Genomic DNA, 14804 nt, shown 5'->3' with positions numbered 1-14804 from the left:
CTGGTCACTGAGCTATCCTCTTTCCACTTGGGGCCGAGAGCCTCAAAGTCAGGACTGAAGCATTGTGGGGCAAGGTGGTGTAGGAAGCTTATGCACCATTGCATGTGTTGTACTTGTTCCATGGCTATGCAGAGCAAAACCCTCAATCTTCAAGACTGTTGTTCTAGCACAATTACCACCAAACAAGCCTGCTCAGATTTCCCACTTTCACCCTCCTAGGAAATTAAGAGGCAACTTTTGCTGCAAAGCAAAGAGAGGCAGATATAAGTCATGTAATGTAAGAGGACTGATGCAATATGCCAGGAAACTCTTATCATTCTTCTTTGTTCTTGTGCAGTTAAGACTTCTCCACCCATAAACCTAATAAGTTAAAGAGTTGTAAGTGTAACATAGCTGGCAACGAACCAAAATTTTTCCATCTTCTCCCACTAGGAGGGTAATTCTTACATATTTTAATTATGTCCTGAAGATCTGCCTTTTCCCAAGCAAATACTATTAAGTATTCCTTATGAAATGTAAAGAGGCCATGGTCAAAATCAGCAAGATTGAAAACTGCTTTTTCTTCCATTTGTTTTCAAAGGCATTGAAATTCTTAATATATATTTCAGTACTTCAATAAAAAAAATAAGCAAAACTGCCAAAAGCTCTAAATGGTTTGGGACTGTCTTGTTTCTGGTGTTAACCACAGACACTGAGATCAGCAGAAGTGGTGAAGTTAGTAGCCTCTAAGTTTTGATGGAGAGGGCTGGAGGCAGCAAGTGATTCTTAACTCTGGAATATGCTTTCTTTTTGGCCCTGCATTGCTTGAATTTGATGACCGTCATGTTCCACAGCAAAGCTTTCTTTTTATTTTTATTTTTTTTAAAAAACTTCGTATTGGGTGGGTAGAAGCAGGGAAGAGGGGAGAGTCTTAGTTTGGAGGGACTTAAATTATGAAGGTTTGTCCAATTTGTATTGTGTAGATGTTATGTATGTCACTGGAAGAAAGGACAGGCCCATTTTAAAAATGTCAAATAAATACGTTATGTTCACCCATAATCATTTTCTCTGTTTTAGCTTTTTAAAGACTGATGTAACAACCTAGTATATCTAGTGTTTTACTTACCTAGTAGCTTTCTAGTGTTGGCTTGTGAAGGCTGTCCCATATCCAAGCTCATGGATTTTCGTGTTCGTGGGCTAATCTGTCCCACTGTGGGGTAATTGGCAGCAAGATGTCTGTCTGACCCCTTTGGAGAGGACCACGGTTGGTTTTCTTTTAGTGTCCTGACAGTGTGGAGGAATTCAATTTTTAAAAACCAAAAGTTGCATATATTTGGTTATAAACCTTCTAACTATTTGAACTTTCCCCTTTATAATACTAATAGTTAAAGCTGTCAGCTGGAATTGTTTATACAGTAACCACTTTGGTTGCAAAATTCTGTAAAATTATCAGTGAAATGCAGCACCCTATGTGATTACATTACTGAAATGGTAAAAACAAATAAGAAAATCACCCAAATGTAAGGAAGCCAACTTACAAGGAAAGGGGAAAGTCTATTAAATAATCAGCTGATCTATAAGGTCTTTAGATCTTGTTTTTATAAAAATGTTAATAATTCTAGAAATACGCTCAGGATTTCATAAAACCAGGCTAGCTCTTCCACTTACATGAAGACCTCCTAGACTATGAATTCACTGTTTATAAACAATACTGATATTACCAGCTACTGCATGCTGGAATCTCAGCTAAAGGAGGAGGTAAGGGATCACTAGGTAGCTATTTCATGGAGCTACTAAAGGAGAAAAATAAAGATGATTATGTTCTTAAAACTGTTGAAACAAGACTTAGGGTAAACTTCAGCCCTATGTGGAGAGGCTAGCACAAGCCCTAGACACCGCTTAAGTCTCACTTAAGCATATAGTGAGACTATATGAACCCTTGAACCCTTAATGCACAATTGATCTTTTAAGCAGCCCTTCTTAATGCTGATTCTAGTTTTTAACACATTACATTACCTTTAAATAAACTGCAAAAGGTACAGCTTTCTTCCCAAAGTATTCACTTGAGGTTCACACAACTGCTGTAGTTTAAATACAGTGAGAGAGAGAGACTGACCTACAGCTGGTGTCGCTGTGATGTATGGGATATGTATCCATAGGAACATTTTCCATTGAAACCTCTGTCAGCAAGAGAGACTTCCTATGTTTTAGGCTGCAGCGACTTCGAACTTCCTCAGACACTGTCAGCAAAGCTAAAAATCCAAAGAAAGTGAACAAGTTTTCAAAGACAGCAACATTTTCAGAAATCTACGCAGTACTCCATGGACTTTAATTTTTTTCTTAGCACATACACAAATCTATGGGAAGCTGCAATTATTTCTCACTAAAATGCTTAAAGTCTATTAAAGGACAAGGAAGGTTTTTGAAATAATTTTCAAGTAGTTAAATTATTTCTCATAACAGTCCCCTATAAGTTTACAACTAACATTTTATTTAACTATTTTCCCTCCACATTGTTCATTCTTGCTAGGCTGCTAGAACTCTTGATTGCTTTACTTTTTAACGTAAACATTTAAATATTTACATTTTAGAAACTCCCTCCAACCTGTGGGAGAATTTTGAAACAGATACGTCACTAGGTACCCCACATGCTGAGTTTACCAACTTTGTTAGCATTCCCTGCACCGATTTAACCTTTCAGACTAATTTTCTGAACAGCTCCATCGTTCTCTGACAAAGTTTTCTTTAAACAGCTTTAATATTTTATCTACCCAAGGTCAAGAATTTACACACCCCATTCCTTTTGATTAGGTAGAAGGTTAGTATTTCTTTTTTACCTGCCAGATAAGCCACACTCTGCGTATTCACCTCAAACTTGTCACAATTCCTATGTTTATTAACCAGAGCTAGTAGTGTGTGTAAAATCCTTACTGTCCTTGCTACGATGGTAGGAGAGGGATGCCTGTATCCTAAGGAACAAGGTTATGAAGAAATCAAGTATTGAGCATTTAGTTTTTAATGCATATTTATTATAAAAGCTTTTATCAATTTTTTCAGTGAGAGATTTCTCAGAACCCTTCATGTATACAAAGTAAGAAAACACAAAAGTAGTGAATGATAAAGATACACTAAAACTATTATTTTTCTGCCCTCTCCCAAAGCCCAGAACACTGCAAGTGTCCAGGCAGATATTCTACATATTTATTTAAATTCTTGTCCCATTATGACCACCTGTATAACATGCAGTAAGCCTGAAGTGGAGTCAAGCCTAATTGATAAAGAGAAAGCACTTTTACAGAAAATACCACAAAAGAACAAAATAAAAATAAAGCCATACCTCCAGTGACAGTTCACACTGCACAACGTGAAATCCTGATGCCATTTAAGTGAATGAGAGTTTTGCAACCGATTTCAATGGGGACAGGATTTCACCCTTTATTCATTCTTGGACTTGGTTATGCTTCTAAGCTAACTAAGAATACGACATGAAAACAAGCACAACAAATTTTCTATTTGTACCTTTTAGAAGATGTCCTACTAGTGCAAAATTAAAGTTAGAGTTAAAGTTGAGTCCAACAAAATGATCCATCTGTTTGCAGTGCCATTCCAAAGGTCTCCTGATTTCCATAAATACTTCTTCTGGGCTCTGTTAAGGAAAAACAGTGTCTGATGGTATGCAGCTGCAAATTATTCATACCACTAAATTTTTGGTAAAAAATTACAGAAATCCAAAGTAGTTAGAATCTTGCAATAAAATATGTAAATAAAATCCTTATGTGTAATGTTGACATTTCGGTGCTCTGTGTCAGTCTGGGTAGATTCCAAGCAATATTACAAGTTATAAATTTCTACTTTTTTCCTCTCTTTCTTTCTGGAGGTGGGAGAACTAATTTGCTGTGATTGTGCTCTCTCGACATGTCAAAGATTAGGTTAAACATTTAAGGAGAAGTGGGATAAGAGCCCAAAATGCATTCAGCTTCGTTCAGTATTTTTTACCCTGCAGTAGAATTTCAGGTTCTTTAGGAATCAACGTTAATAAATGGGTTTTTATAAGGAGATTTACATGAGGACTCTTAAATGTTGGAATATTGATTTCCTTGCAAGTCAGAGTACTGGATACTGGTTCTTTTCACTCAACTATTTTGTTCAACAAGGAAGTATACACACAGATCTATTTGCTTTCAAAGATAAGAACGCACAGTACATTAAAGGTTGCTCGCACAGTTTAATAGCAGGTGGTTCACTTACCTTGTCATTGAATACCCGAAGACTATCTAAGGTATGTAGATTTTGTTCAAGAAGTGCTGTACCTGCTGAATAAAGGTTAACTTCATCTAGCTGCAGCACTGCCATTGCCACCCAAAAGAGGGCCTTGTGCATAGGAGAGTCCTAGGGGAAAAGATTGCAGTGATTTTAATTTCAGAACAGTTTCTGGAAATGAATAAAACAGGACAAAGTGTATCCTGGTAATCTTATTTATGTCATGCATTCTTAAGCTATCCTTGATTGGTGGTGGTTTGTCATCTGTGTATGGGTTCTCTCCTCAATCACATTAAAGACAAAATTGACAGTCCACATGAGCACCATCTATATTTCTCAAGCAGCTGTATTCTTCAAGGTGGATGTCTAAGTACCACAGAAGAACCAGTCAAAAGGATCACTCTTTGTGACTGCTGCCTCTCCAGTCATTCCATTCTTTCAAATCACACATTTCAAATCAGTACTGCGCTTTCATTCCACCAATCTGGGAAGTGATGTGTGTGTTCAATGCCAAGCCTAGATTCCAAAAGATGTGACCAGAATGTTGTGGCCAAATTAGTTGGGCCATTACATGCCCAATCAGACTGGCATGCTGGGCAAGTGAGCATTCACCACGGCTTTTATTAAGATTATGTCTTCCTTATAAATGACAGACATACTGGGGATCCAATTCTTATCCTCTGTGTATGACATTACCAGGAGATACTTGCAGGACCATGGACCAAAGTGTCTAGCTTTATATTTTACTGAGGTAGAGTCAAACTATTAGACTTAAAGTGAAATGAAACAGAACTTCTAAAGGCTACGTGGCCTTCATTGTCTTTACAATAAATACTCAACTTAAACTTCTGTACTAAAATGTAAGTTCATGACATATCAACATAAAACTGAACCTGAAAATAACGTACTAAGGCACAACTAATTCCTACAACTCATTGTTAATTCTAAACCCTAAATAATGCCATCCGGTTGGCTCAGCAGACAACGCTGCTAATACAAAATAAAAGTGACCAAGATAAGGATGACATATCAAATGGTAAAATCATCAGAAGATCCTTCAGACAGATCACTAATATTTACTTCAATTCTTTGATGCGCATGGAAAAAGAACATTACATTAACACGCCTTCCAAATGCATATATCAAGAAAACTGATGGAAAGTTAACTTCTCTTGAGAACAAATTTCCAAGAACAGTTGCAAGCAGAAGAGACTTTACAGAGCTAGCCACCCTTTTCCAGTAATGCCCAGATTCAAGAGCTTCACCCTATTTTCAAATTTACTGTGTCCCTTCGACAGCGTGTGCAATACAACTCTGCAAAGAAATTTTACAGAGATTCATAATTGTATGCAAACTGTTGGGTTGATAAAGTCATGGACTTCATGACTGGAACATTTCAAGTCAAATGAGATTAGCTTTTATGACAAACCGCGATCCAGAAGACCTGTGCCAGCAGTCACAGATTGGAATGCCAAAAAAGCTGAAGAACTCAGGAGAGAAGATCATGAAATAACCTCAAACCTTGCTGTGGCTTTGGACCATAACACTGCTTCACCAGACAATCACATGGAAGCTCAGCTTTTCCAAAGTTTTTGCAGAGAGGGTCTCAAATACAAAGTGGTGACATTTTTGATTTCCCTTTGAGCAGGAATTACTTTCAGAGTAAAGGAACAGGAATATTTCCAGAGATGAAGTTCACAATTTGTATTAACATTTTTGAGGTTAAACACGTTTATAGTTTTCATTTACGAACAGATTCATAGTTTTATCAGTGTTATTACCTTATTAAGAAGTGGCTGCAGCTTGGTTAGTGCGATAACTGTGGCTTCTATAAGAACTTGGCTGTTGTAATTATCAGGACCTTTTAAACAGCTCTCAAGTCCCTTTTTGGAAAAAAGAGAAAAAGACATTTAATTTTTATAAAAAAACCAGGATCTAAAGACCAAAGTTCTAACCAATAACTAACAGCAGTTTTGAAAAGTTTAAACTTGTTTTTAAAGGATTCTGATGTATTGTCAGTGAGGATTACAAACCGAGAAAACGTTTCATTGTGCATATAAAATTTAAGGTGCTGTACTGTTATTTTAAGGATCAGTGGAGCTATTATATCAGAGGGATTGAGTAGTCCTGATATTTCAGATACTGTTCACTTAAATTTTAAGTCTATGGAACTTGAGTAGAATAATAAAATGCTCAAGGGAAACTAATCTTTTTGGTACGCTGGTCATCTGCAATTAAACACAGCTTTATGATTTTGTTTGGTATCATGGACACTGTTACCAAGCTAACTGAATAGTTTAAAAATATTTCACTTGCATAAATGGTAGGCACTTTATTCAAACGTTCTTTCAGTTACTTTATTTGCTTTTAACAGCTATTACATGTATCATTTCCTTCACAGTCATGCAGATGCAGCTAAGTACTGAGCTCTTAGATTCAACCTCAGTGCAATGCTCCAAATTCAGTTAGAGATAAATTATCTAACCATAACATTTTTTTGTATGAGCAGCAGCACTGGGTAAAATTACTAAAGAGAAATCAAATTCAGTACCACCAAATTTATTCTGGTCAGAAAAGGTTTGGCTACAAAAACTGGATTTTCAATTATGCATCAATTCCTTGTTCTGCATAAGAATTCACCCTAAAATGTGTCAGTCATTAAATTCTGCTGAATCCAAAATTTAATCACGAGACAAAATTATTTGCCTGTTAAAGGAGCTATTCTATGACTTACATCAAGAAAAACAAAGAACCATATACCTTGCTAAGAATTCGGATTATTTGTTTTATTTGCCCATGCGACACTCGTTTACTGATACAGCCAAAGACGACAAGTGCCCTTGGTTGCAGAGATGGATTATATTGGAATGCAAACCTGTGAGAAATAGAAATGAGTTGTATTAAACACTTTTGTTTCCATAAGCCTGAGCAGCGAAAAAAAAACAACAGTTACACATCTACTACACATGCAGTTATAGGTTATGTTTCTGTGAATCACAACATACTTTTGTGCTAAGTCTGTCCACTGGTCCAGCCACTTGCATGTTGGAATATCTCTCATACAAGCCTAAAAAAAGATATTGAATACATGTAACCTTAAGCAAAAGCACCTATTTAAAATATGTATCTGCTTTTAATTCTTAGAAACCTATTCCTTATTTAAGCACTTAGTACTAAGCCTAGTCAGGAAGCTCACATCCTCTTATGCTGCTTGCCTGCATGATAGTATATACAATACTACTATGTTATATCTCATGGTTTTTATTAGTTTCTCATTGTCTTACAAATCGTACCTCCATGATCTCCAGCAGAGCTTCAGTAACTGTTTCCAGGGAAGTCAGTGCAAAAGTCTCCCTCTCGTATGAACCAGGAGAGAATGACCTATCCCGATAACTGGATCGGAATGCTATGACAGCTGCTGATTTCACTTTGCTGATTCCAAACAGCAAATAAAACTTGGGCAGCGAGAACTCTGTCAAGCTAAGTCTCAAAACTTGCTTCGTCTCCTCTGTTAATTAAGAATTTACAAGTTACATTTAATATGTTGAATCCCATTCCACATTTCAAAAAGTACTTTCAAGACCCAAAACCCATTTTTAAGGTGTAAGGGTGTATTCTAGGAAGTGGACCACCTTCACTTGGCAGGGGGAGGGGGAGAGGAAGACAAGACATTCTGTTGAAGATGTACTTGCTAGTGGGTTTTAACTCTATTGGTTTTCACTGTTTTATCTTGAGATCATTGAAAACCGGCAAAAATATAATAGCATGTAAGGTATCTTCTTTTAGTTTCACAATCGTCCTACACAAGTGACGTTTTGGTTACCTGGTATTCTATACATCTATTCAACAGCAGAATTTCAGCCAATTAGAGCACAGTTTCCTTTTCCTCTACATCATGAAAATCCTTGTCGATAATGTCTCCACATCACCCCTTTTCCAAACGAGCCACTCCCTTTAGTCATTATTTACATTAAAGACCTGCCCTAAATCAGCTAATCAGTTTTTAGCCCAATTCTCAGTCATTCTAGCCATACACCCATGCGGCAATCTCTCGCAAAGCCGATGAACAGCAACACAGCACTTTCAAAACCCCAGAAGAGAAACGAAACTTTAGTGTTATAGATTAATCTTTATTACTCACAAATATTCACAATGAATAGCAGAAGCTGATTAAATGACTCACTTTTGTTTCAACTATTCATCTTGGCCACTCTATTACTATTTTGTATTCAACAAAACAATTGTTATCTTATAATTAACTATTGTTAAGCGAGTTGGAAATACTGTCTCTTACTGTAAGTTTTCCTAATTTATGACCATCACAAGTGACAAATTTCTACCACTCCACTCCACTGTAGTCACTGGCAATACTGGATCAAGCACAAGAAAGCTCTGGCCTCAACTGTGATCTGGTATTGAATTAGAGTTCACCTTTACTAATGGTCTGAAAATACATCACCACAGGGCCACCTGTGGTCTCAGGGATTGTCTCCACTTACCTCGGATAAAGGATGTGGTGATAAATCCACCACGGGTCAATTTAATGGGTCTAGTGAAGACCCACTAAATTGTCCGCCGATAGCTCTCCCATCGACTCTGGTACTCCACCAGAATGAAAGCATAAGTTAAGTCAACTCCAGCTACGTTATTCACATAGCTGGAGTTGCATAACTTAGGTCAACTTAACCTTGTAATATAGACCTGCCCTCAGACACAGTAGCTTCATAGAAATGACGGTGGGGGAGAATGGGATGGAAACAGGTCAAGGAGATATTTGCTAAAGCAAAGTAAACTAATGAGTGATCAACTTAATATAGTATTTCGTAAGAACTTACCGCTAAAGTGAAGTTGTGAACAAGTGCACAGAGAATGAATGATGTTGATGACCAGGCCATGGGTGGAAGCTCTAAGAGAAAGAGGACCAGTGGCCACCAACAAAGTAACTACATGGAAGAGGTAGGGGAGATGTGCTGCCACATCAAGAGAATTGTTAAAGGAGAGCATCAGCATGTAACGTGCTAGAATGGCAATATCATCCCACATCAGGTGTTGCTCTAATGTAGGAGTTGGAGACAGACAAGTCTTGTCGATTATTTTGCACATCCTCCCTATTACCTGAAAGGGAGCAAACATTTTCTTTTAGTTGAAGAAAAAACAGGGCTCAAAGTTTCACTTAAACACCATTACAATTCAACTTTACAATGTTTCTATTAAGAACACATATTAAAATACTATTGTACCACTGTTCAGAGCTGGTACCGAAGAGCAGTGTCAAATTACTGACTGACTTAAAGGTAAGTTAAGGAATAGAAACACTCACTTTGCTTGAAACCAATTTCACATTTCCAGAAGCCAGTGCTACAGCTGTGTCTGCCATAACCTCAGCTTTTATGGATCCCAAGCCCCCTGTGGCACTGGTTTTGATGAAACTGTCCAGCACTACATCAAGTAGATCTGTTATCTAGTGGAGAAAATACGTAATCATTTGCTTGTTATTGTCAGCTACATTAAATTCAGGTGTAACAATCTGAATTAAGCAGCCTGATAGACAAGTGACTACTTAGTTCTATTACTTGAATGTATGTGGTGAAAATTACAGCACCAGCGTCAGTGATTTTTCAACAATGATAATCATGCTTAATTTAACAATCTTCACATTGTTACATCTGAATCCCACATAAAATTTATATTTATAATAAAACTAAGTGTGTGAGCGCTTCACAGCTGTATAGTTAGATTGTGAGGACTTAGTCTGCATCGTTTTCTAGTTGTCATTTGAATCTAAGATGTTAGATAAGTATTATTTAGAGCAACAATTTGGAAACTATGAACTGGGATTTTTAAGGTATAGTAAATCTGATTTCTTTTTAAAAAGCAAGAAGAGATCTTATTGTTTGTGTAAAGAATTGCCTAAAATACTAGCCAGACATATATCTTAGCTATCATTAAACAGCACTGATATCTTGCAAGAATTTTTAGGTTGTGAGAAAGCTACATATTTAATACAGATATACAAGTTGCCAATGCAGAGTATGTTTCTCCTTAACTATCCAGACAAAACAGTACTAACGACTGGATTAGGCCACATACAGTGTTTGATTGCTGGTTTCAATCTATTGTAGTTTTCACCATCTACAAACTTGGATAAAATCCTGGCTCCATAGATTCAATGGCAAAAGTCCCACTAACTTAAAAGAAGCCAAGATTTCACCCTTTAATTCCACATTCTCTATGTCTGCCTGATAATTGACTTTCATATTGGAGATGGCATAATATAAATGACACTCTTATTGTTACAGTCCAGGGTTGCAAATTATACTGATTTTTAGCGACCAAAGTTCATCAAACAGGAGAGGCAGCTCACCAATTCTGGTGGCAGTTACCATGTGTCTCAAAGCAATTTGGTGACACTGTGTTGCAACATCATGTGGTGACAGGACTGAAGAAGAGCAGGAGAAGGGGGAAAAGGGAAGGAATGTAACTAAAAGGAGTTCATGTCAGCCAGCAAGAGGTCAATAGTCAGTCAAGCAAACAGACAGACACATTCTGACAGCGAGTGAAGCTGGCTTTTTGGTTGAAACTTTCCTTATTAATGGCATAACTCTGAAAGCCATTTTTCCTCTCCTCCAGCTTTTGTCTTCTGGGAACAGACTTATGAGCTTAATTCACAATTAGGTTAGAGGCCACTGGGGAGAGAGGCTGTAATACTATTTGACCACACTAACATATTATAGAACGCATTCAATTTTGGTGGGTTATACAAGGAGCTTTTATGCCTGCTCTTGAAGTATCTATGCAACTATTATGGTTATAACAGGAATGCCAAAGATATTTCCTGAGACAAGGTGGGTGAGAATATCTTTTATTGGATCAACTTCTGCTGGTGAGAGAGACAAGCTTGCAAGCTTATCCAGAACTCTTCTTCAGGTCTGGGCTACAAAAACACTGCACACAGAGATACTTCCTGAATTTTCAAGTTTCTGCAGAAGTCAGGAATGTATTATTAAAAGCCAGAGCTCAATATTTAATGTTAATAGGAAACTTCATTAGAAGTTGTGTGAGCTGTGATCTACATACATGATTAATATACTGAAGTGCTGTTAAAAGAAGAAAACTGTTTTGGCACTAATATTAAATGAATGTAAAATGCCCATCTGCAGTGTTGTAGCTATGCTGGTCCCATGATATTAAAGAGACAAGGCAGGTAAGGTAATCTCTTTATTGGATGAACTTCTGTTGGTGAAAGAGAAAATTTCAAGCTACACAGACCTCTTCTGCTGGTCTGGGAAAGGTATTCAGAGGCCATATCTAACTACAAAATTAACTTGACCAAACTTACACTGGCATACAGCTGCCGCAGTAATTACATCACTTGTGCGTGTCTACACTTTGCCCCTTGTGCAGGCAGTACACACCCTCATCAGGATCGCTTGTATCAATTGCATTGTTAGTGTGGGGCATTATGGGATGGCTCCTGAAAGCCAGTAACAGTCAACATAAGCAATACAGCGTCTACATTGACACTGTGTCACCCCAACTACGTTTACCTTGACTCTATGCTGCACGCGGAGGTGGAGTTATTATGTCGTCATAGTGGGGTAGTTAAATTGGGGGGGAGTAAAATGCAAGTGTAGACACTTCGTGCAAGTCTACACTACAAAATTAAGTTGACTTAGGTTACATTCATGTACAGCCACCGCAATTTGGCATGTCCACACTAACGCCTTGTCGGTGGTGCATGTTCTCATTAGGAGCGCTTGCACCAATTTAATTATCAGTGGGCGACATTGTGATGTACTGACAACTGGAGCTCCAGGTGGTGGAGCTCCAGTTGTCAGCCACAAGCTACACTAACACTGCATTGACCTAACTACATCAACCTAAGTGTTATGCCTCTCGTGGAAATGGAGTTATTAGGTCTGTGTAATGGGTGACTTACATCAGAGGGAGCAACACTGTAGTGAAGGCATCTTATGCTGACCTAACCCTGCAGTGTAGACCAGACCAGAGCGTCACAACTATATACAAAGTGGAAGAGATTGTTAAGGACCATTCAAGACAAGTGGTCCATTGACACCTGGGCAATCATAGGAGAAAAAGGAAAGGGGAGGGGGTTAGTGGATTATAACCTATAATCTCATTTACACTTTGCTGTTAAATGCATAATGAATTTATGCAATCAGTACCTGTCCAAGACTCCCCCATATCTTTGCTTGAATGGAAGGATACATCTGTTTCTCATTTATTGTCATTGTTATAAGCTTATCAAGAATAGCTGTGACTCGCTGGCGTTTAGCATCATCATTGTGCTTACAGAATCGGACCAGATTCGACAACCAGGGAGTCATATATTCCAGGCAAAGGTGTTTCAGTTCAATACCTGAAATCAAAAATTAATGTTATTGTAACAGAAGGTCATTGATGGTCTCTTCTCTTTGTATGTGCAGAATTATTTGCAAGCAGCTTTCTTCACATTTTATTGTCCAAAAAGAAAGTCTAGGTACCTGGACCAAAAAAATGGTCAAAGATCAGAAGTAGGATTATTGTGTAAAAGGCAAAGCTTTAAAAAGAAACATACTGTTCCACTGAAATCCAAGCCACACATCTTTAGGAAGATGGAAAGAAGAGTGACATCTTAATTCATGCTGAAGAAGTCTAAGAGAAAGCGGCTCAAAGCTCATAAACACTAATATTTAGAATTTACATAGTACTTTTCATGTGCAATGTGCTTTCAAAACGTTCATCTTCAACACCTTCAGGAAGTAGATATAATCCCCATTTTACACGTGAGGAAGAAAGGCAGCTATGTTCCAAGTCTCAGTCAAGGTTAGACAGAGAATCAGACCCTGGATTAGAATTAAAATTCTGTGTGTCTCCTTTAAATTATTAACAATGTGTGTAGAGGAAAGATCCTACATATCTTTTGGGCATATATTTTCTAGACTTCGGGGTTTATCACCAACATGGAACTCAGATTGTGATGTGTGTCCATTTCTGGTGAATTTGTGACACTAAAGTAAGCCTCACCAAAGTAATCATTGTACACAACATTCAGCAGTGATGTGAAAGAGTTAATATACAGTAAGATGTTAACTCACAAGCATTATCGTTGTAAACCACTGAAACCACTTATGCAATTTGTCTTACATTAATGTCAAAAAGCCTAAGGACTGTTTTAGACATTGATTCTATGAAAAAAGAAGGCCCTGATCCGTGAATGAGATAATCTTGTCTTTACATTGTTTTCCATACTAGCAGATTCCAGTCTGTATCTTGACACTGCTTGGTTCCAGAGCACTTCACCACCTGTGATTAGGTCACAGATATAATGGCTAAACTTGAAAAGCACCTGCAGATGCTTTAGGCTGCATTTCTAATTGAAGCCTACTGTGCTAATGGACTAGCTCAATAACATGAGAACATTTATTAACTCTATAACAGAACTGAAAAGCTTGAACTGTTTCAAACTTATTGTTAGTGTTAGAGAAAATGAATGCTACTTACTAGATTTGCTAAATCCAGAAATACACTCTTCCAAAAACTCTAAGGTAAGGTGTGGCTCATTAGCTGCCAGAGTCTTACTAATTGACACAATAAAAAGGGTGTTGTTGGCAGGGATACACAGACCTGAAGTCTCCAGTAACTGGCCCTCAATCTTTAAATTAAAGGTACAGGTTAAGGCACACAGAAGATTATAGGCAGCAGACCTGCAACAAAACATAAGTGATGCAATTTAAATTTTTTTCCTATGCATCTAAAAAAATCTGTACACAATAAATAATTCCATTAAAAACAGCACAAGAGTGGTAGTCATGTCTCTTACAATTCAGTCTAGTGTTGCCATGCCAACAGGGGCAGCAGGTTTGTATAATTTCTGGTGGTGCCCACAACAGGGCCTCCTCCCACCACCTCGCCCCCACACCTGCCTTGTAAGCCGATACATATCTTTTAAAATAATGTAAAAATGGACTGGAAACAGTAGGCTTTTAACAGTTTCCCTATATTGCACAATGTGGGGTGGGAGGCTGATGGCTCTGGCTGGGGGTGAGGGGTCTGGGGTGGGCTCAGGATTAGGGCAGAGGGTTGGGGTATGGGGGGAGGAGGGCTCTGGGGTAGGGTGGAGCTGAGGGGTTTGGGTTGAGGGATGGGGCCAGGGATAAAGGTTTCACGGTATAGGAGGGGGCTTCGGGCTGGGGAAGAGGATTGGGTGTGTGGGATGAGGGCTCTGGCTGGGGCTGTGGGCCCTGGGGTGGCGCTGGGAATGAAGAGTTTGGAGTGTGGGAGGGGCTCAGGGCTAGGGAAGAGGGTTGCGGTATGGGAGAATGAGGGCTGGGGCTGAGCAGTTTGAGGTGCAGGCAGGCTGCCCTGGGGCTGGGGATAAGTTTGAGGTGCAGGCAGGCTGCCCTGGGGCTGGGCCCAGAGAGGAGGACTCCCCAGTCCTCTCTCCCCCTCCACCCCCAGCAGCACCCTCACTGCATGCACTCCTAGGGGCCAGGCCCCCTCCCAGGTCCAGGAAGCCTCCTCAGATCTCATGTGGTGTGCGCGGGGTGTGGTGACGTGAGCGC

At 38.7% G+C, this 14804-nt stretch overlaps 1 protein-coding gene across 3 annotated transcripts in view; it reads right to left on the bottom strand.

The window, feature by feature from the left end:
• Nucleotides 1-14804, bottom strand: part of NF1 (neurofibromin 1) — a 172856-nt gene that overhangs the window by 25402 nt on the left and 132650 nt on the right. For all 3 annotated transcript variants that reach the window (XM_032779402.2, XM_032779404.2, XM_032779403.2), the window contains 13 exons: nucleotides 13744-13946; nucleotides 12426-12619; nucleotides 9560-9700; nucleotides 9075-9354; nucleotides 7533-7747; nucleotides 7245-7306; nucleotides 7000-7114; nucleotides 6021-6122; nucleotides 4228-4368; nucleotides 3499-3625; nucleotides 2817-2948; nucleotides 2096-2231; nucleotides 1106-1263 (listed from right to left, as the gene is read on the bottom strand). In XM_032779402.2, coding sequence (XP_032635293.1) covers nucleotides 1106-1263; nucleotides 2096-2231; nucleotides 2817-2948; nucleotides 3499-3625; nucleotides 4228-4368; nucleotides 6021-6122; nucleotides 7000-7114; nucleotides 7245-7306; nucleotides 7533-7747; nucleotides 9075-9354; nucleotides 9560-9700; nucleotides 12426-12619; nucleotides 13744-13946 — 2006 coding nt within the window. The remainder of the gene's footprint in view (nucleotides 1-1105; nucleotides 1264-2095; nucleotides 2232-2816; nucleotides 2949-3498; nucleotides 3626-4227; nucleotides 4369-6020; nucleotides 6123-6999; nucleotides 7115-7244; nucleotides 7307-7532; nucleotides 7748-9074; nucleotides 9355-9559; nucleotides 9701-12425; nucleotides 12620-13743; nucleotides 13947-14804) is intronic.

This window comes from Chelonoidis abingdonii, chromosome 20 (assembly GCF_003597395.2).
Source record: "Chelonoidis abingdonii isolate Lonesome George chromosome 20, CheloAbing_2.0, whole genome shotgun sequence".
Taxonomy (NCBI): domain Eukaryota; kingdom Metazoa; phylum Chordata; order Testudines; family Testudinidae; genus Chelonoidis; species Chelonoidis abingdonii.
This window is presented reverse-complemented; position numbering and strand designations above follow the sequence as displayed.